Source organism: Perna viridis, chromosome 4 (assembly GCF_037379345.1).
Source record: "Perna viridis isolate PV_CMFRI_1.1 ecotype Kerala chromosome 4, ASM3737934v1, whole genome shotgun sequence".
NCBI classification, from domain to species: Eukaryota; Metazoa; Mollusca; class Bivalvia; order Mytilida; family Mytilidae; genus Perna; species Perna viridis.
In genome coordinates this window covers 36067411-36079243 of record NC_142448.1, presented here as the reverse complement: position 1 = coordinate 36079243, position 11833 = coordinate 36067411, and the positions used below count along the sequence as shown (strand labels likewise).

The 11833-nt window shown below is 31.7% G+C and overlaps 1 protein-coding gene across 2 annotated transcripts; it reads right to left on the bottom strand.

Annotated features, from left to right (window-relative positions):
* Positions 1-1419: 1419 nt before the first annotated feature.
* LOC148619918 (dynein regulatory complex subunit 3-like) lies at positions 1420-11802 on the bottom strand. 2 transcript variants are annotated; one of them, XM_088580343.1, is made up of 11 exons: positions 11690-11802; positions 9675-9875; positions 8731-8847; positions 7972-8138; positions 7408-7554; positions 6351-6470; positions 5676-5788; positions 4578-4752; positions 3747-3878; positions 2808-3002; positions 1420-2170 (listed from the first exon to the last, which is right to left on the bottom strand). In XM_088580343.1, exons 2-11 carry the CDS (start codon positions 9850-9852, stop codon positions 1919-1921), a joined length of 1596 nt encoding a protein of 531 aa, XP_088436469.1. In that variant the 5' UTR covers positions 9853-9875; positions 11690-11802; the 3' UTR covers positions 1420-1918. The 2 variants fall into 2 exon arrangements, with proteins under 2 accessions (XP_088436469.1, XP_088436468.1); XM_088580342.1 differs by having other exon boundaries at positions 11610-11777.
* Positions 11803-11833: the final 31 nt, after the last annotated feature.

Sequence of the window (11833 nt, the reverse complement as noted above, 5' to 3'; positions counted from 1 at the left end):
GACAGGTCAAGCAACAAAAAAAGGTCTAGATTTCTGAATTGTTAGCTGGTCATTTGGTAACATTTAAAATATTTGTCTGACAAACTCAAAATTTTCCTATCATTACCTACTGTCTTTCACTTTTCTAAAAAAAAAACTTTGATCATGTGAATAATCAATGAGTTTCCTTCCTGTAAAGTCACATACCTAAACATTTTATCTTACATCATATTATGTAAGATTTGTGCACTTTTAAATTAGTTTCAATAAAAAAAATATTGATTTCTTTTAAAGGGGTGTGTGATTTATATAATTATACATGTAGTTATTCATTTTGCCTATATTTCAAGAACATTTAATTGATAGACTTTCTTAAGTTCTAAACTGAGGACTGTTCCATAAAAAAGTACATCATGGGGACAGAATGCACGATCTTTACATGATTTAGTGGTACCACCAAGACATTTAAATTAAAATGCAATACATTTGTCTTATAAGAAAATTCTATTTTTACCCCCCACCAACACATTAGATCCACTGCAGTATGAGACATTTTTTTTCTTGAATAGCCCTGACACACTGAGCAGGATTTTTAATATACACAATTGCAAACAAGCAAAACCACCCAAAAAAAGTGTATTACAGGGATTATTTATTACTCTAGGTCAACCAAGAATAAACTGTCTCTTATAGTTTCACAGAATTCTTGGTGAGGAAGCAGCATATCCCGATTTTAAAGATAATTTTCTCTGTAAGAATCAGGCAGTTGGGGAATCATGGTGGAAAAAAAACATCTTTCAATGAAATCTTATTCAAATGTTATCTGGAATGCAGAAATGACGCTCATTCGTTTGTAAAGTGTCAGTATTTTGAGATATAATAGGTCAATTATATGAAATGACATTGAATGCATTGCAATTTCACTATTAAAGGGAAATAATTTTAAAAAATTGGTTAAATTCTAATACAGAAAAGTATTTGGGAATTTTTACACTATATCCAGCAGACAAATTTTTCTTGATACATAGTAGATCCAAGGAAATAAATATATACAGAGTTGTTTTTAGGACATAACTAATGTATTCAAACAGTTTCATTGATTATCTTGAGATATTATCAATCACCACCTGTCTGGTTTTTAAACAGAACTATACTTAATTAAGATCAAACTTGGAAAATTACCTATTTTGGTGAAAATTTATATACAATATACATACATGTACAAATACAAGTACATATATAATTAGTTGAATAGCCTTAAAAGCAAATTCCTAAATTGTATTAGGCTATATAAAATGGACCAGTTTGTCATTGTAGTTAATGTGTGGCACACTCTTCTGAGAGGTAGAGCTTGGGATAGGACAAGCGAGTTTCCCTAACTGAAGTATAGATTAGGCATGTTGACTCAACAGCGTAGGGTCTCATAACATCATGACACAATTCAGTTCATAGAAATTTTATTTACAAATACAATTTTATCACAGGCATAAAATATTCCAGTCATATTTTGTTTGATTCTACTTGTGCTACATAGTTCTTATTATATTATACACAGTAAAAACAGACTGGAATAGCACTAGTGAACAAATACCTCCAACAGTTTATCATTAACTTAATCAACACTTCGGGTAAAGGATTATTTTAACGTAGTGTATCACAGTAGCAGTTGAACCATTTTTTATTCTTTTACTTGGGCACAAAATACTTAAAGAGTATGACCTGCTTTGAAAAACTTGACAGAGCAATGGAGTCAACAGAGAGTCATTGGTTTGTGCTGTTCATGGCAAAACTGACACATCTAAAACTTTCAAATCACTGTACCATAAATTGTTAACAATAATTTACGGCAGTTTTAAAGGAAAATAACCATGAGCACTTTTTTCTTCTTCATAAATAAATAGATTTAAGTAGACTTCACAAATCCTTACAGTGCTCAAATTTAATAACCTCCCCCTTGTCCAACTTCCAGATTGTCAATTTCTTCTCGCAGGTGGTCAATCAAATGATTAATTTCAACAACTCGTAACCGATTTCTCTGAATTTCTTCCTCTTCATGAATTTTTTCGAGAAGATTTTTCATCCAGTTGTTTACACGTGTTGTAATGTCTTCTTCTTTATTGTCTATTTTTAGCAAATGATAGTCATGTGATGTTGAAATGGCGTTGATAATAGTATCCTTGTCCACAAAAAGCTACAAAAAATAATGATTTAAGATTATTTAGTCACATCTCCTATTAAGAAACTGCAGCAAAATTGCCTAGCTTTAAAAACACAATAATTGGTATGCTTTTCATTGTTACTTTTATAGAATTTGTGATGTATTTTTTATATATATTGTACACTGCACTGTTAATTTTATCATCAAAATTCAAGATATCTCAACTTGTATGAAAATTAATCCATCTTTTCACTTATATGTAGTAATGCATGTCTTCCTTTAATCAGTTTTAATGTAATAAAAGATGAATAGATTGCAAATAAACAAGGAACTTGTAACCATATGTCCCCCGCTGCCGCCATAAAAAATTAAGTGCAAAAGTTAACTCGTGAAAAATTAGTCCAATCAAAACGGTGGTGCAATATGATCAACTACAAATGGTAATGAACAATCCTACAAAATTTGAAAAGAATCTGTCAAGCAGTTTCTGAGGAGTTGCATCCACATGTGTGAATGGACGGTTGGTCATCATTGACAATAATTGTCAGATAGCAAGATCATTTTTAATTCTTTGGAATGATTCAATAAGGAATCAAGCCCAAGACTTCTGTATTCTATGTAAGCTTGTTGCCAGAAGATCAGTGGTGGTTTAATATGATCAGAACCTTACCATTCTGACGTCTTCTGAGATTTCATCATCTAACTCATTCTTAGCAAGTTTGTCCACAATAGGTAGAGCTATTTCACTGAGCTTCTCATGGTGTGTGTTTTCTAAGTCTCTTGCCTGAGACATAAATGCCATTATACTCTCCATAAACATGGACACCATATCCTGTAGATTTCTCTCAAAATCTTTCACAACTTCCTAAAGAGAAAAAAAAATCAAATAACTTGCAACACATGTATAAGAGAAATTAGGAAATAACAAGGGTTTTGCAATTCTACCTTTGGAATCATGAAAAAAATTACCAAATATTTTCCACTTTCAAGAATGTCAATTCCAGTTTTTTTTTTATTGTTTATACAGTGACATTGGATAACAAATCCAGTTTTGGTCGACACTTCACTTCATTTTTTTTCTCAGAAATTTCTTATGCAGTCAATAGAAAAAAAGTCGGTTTGGCTCTTAGTACATATGGTAGCTTAACTTGATCTTTTCAATATTAATTAATCTCTACTTCATTTTTAATTTGGATTTGAACATCATAGTAAAATGATACCGTATAGTTTTACAATGCAAATACAGTTATACTGTTTCAAAACAACATTAATGAAAGAGAAAAAAAATTAGGTTTTTCTCATTTAATATATTATCTCAGTCTTTCTGAAGGTTCATCGGGACATCATTGGTAAAAATGTGACAGGACCAGTAAAAAAATCTGGAATGCCAGACTGAAAGTCAGGAAAATTTCTGATATTAGTCATTCTTGATTCAGGTAAAAATGGACAGTAAAACTTGGTTCGGTCTGAAAACAGTATGTCATTACAGGACCGAATGTCCTGAAAAAAAAAAAGAACTTTTGGAAAGAATGTTATCTAAGTTATTTGAATCAAAAGTTTAAAGATAACCTGTCTTAAAAGTTTTTCTACAGCCTGTAAAAAAATCTACCTCTAGTTGGTCAACCAGCTGTAACTCATATCCCATGAGTTTGTCCCATAATTCTGAAATCTGTTGGTTGTATTCAGAAACCTGTTGTTCTAGAAGTCTTTGGTCACTTATTTGTGTCAGCTCTTGAAGAACCTGAAAATAAGGCATGACAAAATATCAGATAGGTTTTAATGTATGCATGTAGCTTTCCTGAACAATAATTTACAACTCAGCCCATGCTTCTAGAAAAACAGAGACAGTTCACCTCCTCCATATCCCAGTTATAATGGGAAGTCAAAGTTGTAATATCAAATGGAAGTATTCTGTGTGCTAATTTTTTAGGTGTTTATTATTTTCCATGACACCCCAACCTCCAGTATGTGCAATAGTTACTTGTGCATCCATCTTTTGTGGGCTAAAATAAATTTAAAATGTCCACTAAAATATGAAGGAATGTACACATTAACTGGTCATTCCAACACTCTTCCTGATCATGAGGTATTGATACATATATCTGTACTGTGAAAGTACTATTTTTTTTGTGGGGAGCCATATTTCATGGTTTTTATGGGTAGGCAAAACCATGAAACTTGGTTACCAATGAAAAGGAGACTTCAAATGATGTGTAACCTTAAAACCATGAATTCAAGAATTGATGAATTTGTGTTTCTTCCTTAATCCAAGAAAATTGTATCCAAGAATAAAAGAACTTTCACAGTATTTTTTAAAATTTGTTTAAATTTTATCATGAATATTATTTGCTTGGTTTAATCACAATTATCATAAATACATCGTACTAATTCAGTTGCATTTCATTTCTTTCAAATTTCTACATTTCAAGTATTCACAAACCTTTTTCTTCGAAAGCATAAATTGGTCAATAGATTTCATTCCAAGTTGTTTGTTTTCAGTCTTTGCTTCTTCAATACATTCCCAGAACTGGTTGACTTCAGCTTCTCGTTTCTCATGTTCCTTGATACCATACTCAAAGATCTGATAACACACTCCAACAAATTTCTCCCTGAAAGTTAGCTTGGTCAAGGACAACAATTTTGTAGAACAAGTTCCACCTAAAAACCATGCATTAAAAAAACAATAACCTAGTAAAGACCTTAACTTTTTTTGGAACAGATTTAATTTTTTAAGACCCACATCCCACTTGATAATAAAATTGTATGTATTTAAGAAGTAGCCTTTGTATGAATCATGCAAGTTCTGTAATATGTGATACACCCCAAAAAAGGCAATACATTTTTATTTTTGTTATTAGGTTACTTTATAGGTCTATATGATGAAATGTATAATTATTCAATCCAATCTGTATGCTCTTGGGAGATAATCCACATTAAAAAATCAAACAGTTTTTATTGTATTTTAGTGTCATTTACAGAGTTATCTCCCTTAATTTTGAATTCTACAGTACATTCTATATAATTTTTAACTCCTAAGAAGAAGGGTTATATGAAAATCCACATGTTAATTTTTGTTTACAATAACATATTAAACAAAATACCAAAAATAAAATTATGTAGGCTTTCTAACCATGAATCACATTTTGCATGATTCTTATCTGGAGTGCTACTTCAGATCTCATTTAAAGTAAGCAGTTGATCAAAAATATATAAAGTGGTGGAAAAACAAAATTTTGTTCATTGTGCGCAAAATTATGGCAGAATTAGCAAATATTATAGCCTATAATATATATCTATAGCTCCACCCTTGATATTATAACTGGACCTTGAATTGCACCAGACCGAAATCACCTTGTTAAGTTAATGTGCATGGGAAGCTCAAGGAAGAAACAACTAGCCCTCAGAAAAATATGTCAACCACATCACAACCATGACTTTGCTCAGGAATGAACATAATGTTTCGTGCATACCACAAATAGATCAAGCTATGACTTCTTTAAATATTAGTGCCTGTTCAATATAAATTTTCAAAGGATATCTTTCAATCAGTTCTGATATGGCTGGGATTTCATTCAGTCTCTTTCCTTCTGTGTCCTCAGCATACAGATTTTCAAACAAAGTGTCACTGTCCAAACTTTCAACATAGGCCAACTAAAATACAAAGATAATAATGATTGATTTTGCAACTTGTTTAGTGTATCTTTTATCATAACATTTTTTTTTCATATTCATCAGCCAGGAAATATTGTTATGCTGATTCATGGCAAAGCTTCAGCCTTAGAAAATTATCAGTCTGCTTTTTTCTGATTGACAACTTAAAAACTTAAAATAGAGAGGTGATGTTTGTTCTGAAAAAAAAATATCTTAAAGGACTTTTTACAATTTGCTTAAAATTGAACATTTTTTTTTTGAAAATGACAAAAAAAAAAGATTAACATAATTTTTTTGTAGGAGAAAAAAAACTTTAATGGATGTTCCAAGCAATTATTACATCTTCACCACCTTTTTAATTATTTCAAAAGGCAGGGGACTTGAAGACCTAAATTTCTAAATTCACAAGTTGCAATAATTTTCAGACTTTCACGTTGAAATATCATATTTTCGAACTATTCCAAAATGTTCCATACTTTTTTAATGTTTTATGATCTTGCATGTATTCTTCAAGAGAAAATCAAAATCTCATGAAGTAAAATGTTAAATATGAATTACTTACCTTGTGTAATTCGACCTCTGTTTTTCTCTTATTTTCCTCATCTAGTATGGCATTGGCTTGCCTCTCATTGTGTAACATCTCCTCTCTAGGTATCATGTACTTCTCTATTGCAGCCTCTCTCTGGAAATGAAACAAAGAGGTTGGAAGTGCAGTTAAAAGCCACTTCTGTTTATTTTTTTGCTAGTTTCTATTTTCAGAAATTATTGCATAAAATGATTATTAACAATATATTCTAGTCATTTAAGACTAAATAGAGTTGAATTATTTTGCAATATCAGGAAACAAAATATTAAATTATGGTCCAATTTCAATATTTTTAGTAGGACCCCGAATACTTCACAATAATTAAATTACGACATTTTTTCAAATTGCACATTATCAATGTTTTTCTCCAACTCGCAAACTTACTACCCAGCTACAGTCCTTGAACCGATCGGTGCAACGATTTGACGGATCGATGACTGTAGACTGATTGATCGCTGACGGATTGATGACTAATATCTGGTGACCAATCTGATAGCAGTGTTGTTATGTAAAATGACATAAGATATGTTTGAAATAAAAAAAATGTAAAAAAAGTATAAATTAATGTTTAAATCTACTACATTATGTAAATATGTGTAAAATTGACAAAGAAAACAATAAAAACCGTAAAATTCAGTAACCGCTCTATGGTCATGTGATGCGATCACCAGTTTAATGGATCGGTTTGACAGATCGATGACTGATCGGAAACTGATCGGTGACCAATGACTGATCACAATTTTTGTTGCACGGATCGGTTCAGGTACTGTAACAAATACATGATATATGCATATGATGTATACATTAAATTCATATTATAACTTGAGTAAAAAGTACAAAGCAATGCTATTGTTTTTTCATGGCAATGTTGTGGTCATTCAGTAATTTAGTATTCTTCACATTTATAAATTATCTCTATTCAGTGTACAGATAAAATGGTTAAAATGTGGAAGAAAAAAGAACATATCTCTTTCTCAATTTCCATATAATACTTTACACGTCATAGAAAAAGGCACAGAAAGAAAAAACTTACTGCTTGCTGATGAACTAATTTGTAGTCTAAGAATTCTATATTTGAAAGGAAAGCTATCACATATTGTTTATAATTTTCCTCCTCACAAAAAGGGTTGCCTTTCAATGTTAGGGTCTTCAACTTTTTGAACCTCCTCAGATAGGTGATCTGTAATGATAAGTATATTATAATGATCATGAAAATCGTTTTTAACCAAGATCTAACCATGAAAATTACCATTTATGCATTTGTTATCATTGTACAGGAAGAAAAAAGTTAAGTAAAGCTATTTCTAAAGCCAGGCAGGCCCCACAACAACATTTCACTAAACAAATCTCAATCTTTCTATGTTTTAATTTAATCCTGGTATGGTTCTGTTGAAATGTGAAATCAATTTTTGAAAATTATTTGGGACAAGAGAGACACCTATATACTTTCTATTGAAATATCAAGAGTTATCTCCCCATCATAATTTTTTTTATCTCCCTGTGACCAGAACAGCATCTGGTTTATTAATTTCTTTTTTTCAACTCATGAATCTAAATCCATAACAGCAACTAAATTTGGCTGCTGAACTTCTCTTACATGTTCTAGATCCTTTAGAACATTGTTGCCAATTGAAAATACTTGAAGATTCTCAAGGTTGTCCATATTTTCTATTTTGGAAATTCTGTTACTATACAGTGTTAAATCTTCTAGCTTAGTCAGCTGGTCCAGACCTTCTATCACTTCTATGTTGTTAAATGAAAGATCTAAAAACAGAAGAGGAATAAACATGGTTTTTAATCAAAGGCACACATTATTCGTATACATGTTAAGTCACTTTACATGGAAAAAATCTCAACCATATTTTTTGTAAATAACAAATCAAATTAGTGAAGAAGACCAATTTTTTGGTTACTAGAAGTTAGATTTGCATCAAAAGTTTGCATATTTCAATGACATAATTTCGAATACAATTAATTCCATAACCAAATTTATAGCCCTTATAGAAAGTCTTTGATTAAATAAATTGCTATGTACAAAAACTTTATCATGATAATAATGTATACATTGTATCATATTCTTCCACTATTCTTTCAGTGCCTGATATTTTCAATCTCAGGCTATTGCCCGGATACTAAAAATATTGACAACTTCAAATGATCTCATTGACATTACATCAAATGATGATATTACATCAAATGATGACATTACATCAAATTAACTGACATCATGGATAAACAGAATAATGTCAGTTTTGAACATATTAACTGTATGTCACATCTTGGCTTATCAGACCCACTGTGACATATTTAGCATTGATTTCAAAACTGCCATTATTTTTTAATTTTAAGAACTTACCAAGCCAAATCAAGTTTGTAAGAGAATCTAACCCTTCAATTTTTTCTATAATGTTGTTATCAAGTTGTAACTTGGTAAGTGAGTTAAACTCCCACAGGTTGTCTATGGTTAAAATATCTAAAACAGAGTAGAAAAAAAGCTTTGAAAATGTAATATACTTCACTGAATGAGGTGGTGATCTCTTGTTTATTTCATTTGTATATGTCCATTAGCTGGTTGTCTCAAAGACATATATATTATGAATAATTATCCATAGATCTTTATTTCACAATGTTCGTCTATTTGTATGAGATCACAACGTTGTGTAGTTTGAAGAGATTGATCATTCTCTAAAGTGATATCAACAAGAGTGGGCAGGCCAAACAAAAAACTAGGTCTGTTGGCAATTTCGGCTCAAGCACTGTTAAAGTCTAGATTGTTTCCCTATTAATTCAATCTTAAATGTTTTTGAAAAATAAAATAATTTCCCTATCTTCCTACCCTCCTTTTTTTCTTGTTGGAAGCAGGTAACAAGACTACTATTTTTTTGTCCTCAGCTAACAACTGAAGTCTATTGAATCATAGAGACTATAGTTCTCCTTAAGAAACTAAGATCTCTTCAGGGATTTATTGGAATTTCAAGAGAAAAGGGACAAGGAAAAAAGCTTAAAAGAGCCTTATGTGAAAATTTGCCTGCATATAATCACGGAAAAATATCTTTTCATGTTTTGTTTTCCTAATTCAAGGGTATAAATTCAAAGTCTGCTACTTTCAACCTGCATTTGCATTTCTATAATATTGTCACCTGTTCTGAATCTTTCCTTCCTAAAAGTCAATGGAAATTATGAATACTTGCTCATATTTCACCCACTTATTTTTAATACACTTTCCCATAAAACCAAAGTACCACGTAAAAAAAATTGGGATCACTTTCAGTCAAATATTTCTTATTTAAGAATAATTACTTTTGAAATCCAATCTAAGAGATCTGACATCACCGAAGTCAATTCCTTCTGATTTGGCTATTTTTCCTGCTTCCTCCTTTGGTCCCTGCTCTTCAACTGCTGTTTTGAGTAACTCTTCATCAACAACAGTGGGTTCAAGATTATCATACATACGAGACATGGAGTTTACGGTACTCATTTTGGCAGGTTATCCTCTGCACTCTACAAAACATAATGTAAATCAATTATGGTAAAGGTTTGCCACGTCGTATGCATCAATAAGCTTGATGAGGGAAAATGATTTTTTATTCAAAGTAATTATGGCACCAACAAGAAAACTTTTCAGATTCTACATTTATAAATTCATGTGAATAGAAAGCACATAATTATTATCTAGCTTTTGTCTGTTTTAGTAAAGTATTGATAAGGAGTACCTACCTGTTGTCTGTTTTATTAAAGTACTGATATGGAGTAGGCTAAAGTATGCATCAATAGCACAGAACATAGTTATATGAGACAGGTGAAACCTAAAATGATCTTGAATAATCATAGGTTCTGTGATTTTTGTCTGTGCTTCATACTTCCCTTGATTCTGCAACGGCAGATTGGTTAATAACTTCAGACACAAGTGGCTTTGGGATTTTCCAGGATTTATTTGTGGGAGGACATTATAAATAACACTATTGTAAATGCCACATCACATTTTTCTAAAAACAATACCACTGTACATGCATATTCAGAGACATCACTGTAAACAGATCACATTAGGTGTGGGTGCACATTTTGTTTTTACACACAATCATCCTACCTAGAGAAAGAGTATACTGAAAATTTCAAATAGCAGGGCCATTCATATCAGAAAACAGAACAGGTAGAGAAGTCTAAAAATGGTAAGATGAACATTAAGGACCTGATGTACATATTTTTGTTCTACGGGTCCAAAACAATTTATGCAAGAAGGATGAAAAGAGGTTTCCAGAACATGAATTAATTCCAATTTCATGACATCAGACTAAGATTTGAACAGACCTAGTACACCCAAGACTAATTAGGCCTAAGAGGAAACAATTTATGTTTCTTTTGACTTCTCAACTCTTTACACTATGTCAGAGGTTTCATTAAGAGCCGGCTACTGTCAAAATCTAGACAGTTCAAAAAGTGGAAATGGATGGTTCAAAATCACAATGGGCCAAGTCCATTTACCAATGTGATTTACCAATTATGACAATAGCATGCAAATGTTTATTAATCACCACTGATATATTTATGCCGCAAGGGAAGAGGGAGGTTTAGCATACTTGAAAACCTAGAACTAACCAACCACTCATTTGAAATGCATGTACCAAGTCAGTGCCATTGCGGTACCTGCTGCTCCGGTGGTGTAATAACTACTTTGCCAGATGGACTTGACTTGATTATGAATCGGATAAGTGTTCAGTAATTTTGTTGTTATCCTTATTTGAGAGTGTTTCAATTATGACATATTTCTTTCATCTAAATACTGGTAAGAGAGTAGATCTCTCCTTTTTCAAGACCATCGCAATTCTTGCCAATCTGCTAACCAAATTGTTGTATGATTAGCTCAGTTTTTAGAAAAAAATATCAGTAGTCTGTTAAACATTTTTTCTTATTTTTTTTTACATGAACTAGTTTCACAGGAAAGGATGAAAAATCTGTTAGCGAGAATTACTTGCTGGTGGTAACTACTCCTTGACCAGTATGCTGCTAGTATTGCTAAACTGCAATACTCCAATAGCCTATAGGTGTCACAATGATATAGACACCAGATCTGACCCTTGTTTTCATCAGTTTTTTAGGTTACAAGTACTTTAAAAATCAAAGCAAAGGCTATGACCATATGAACGGCAGTCGGTTTTCACACGTTTTTTTTCCCAAAATACTTTTCATTGGAACTTGGAGTTGGAGGCAATCTATATTATTATTATCCTTGCATACCATTTACAGCTTGACGGAGTTGTGCTATTAACTCTTGAGTAAGATAGGTTAAATAATTTAGCCCACTTTCTATAGTTAACCTGCAAAGAATATGGCGATCCTTATGTTTACATTTGCAAAGCTTCAAAATTTTGAGGGAAATGGCGTCTCGTTTCTATGTCGACTGTCGTTTCCGGTTTTAGAAAAGAATTGTTTCGTATGAATTATTGTATTTTGAAACGATT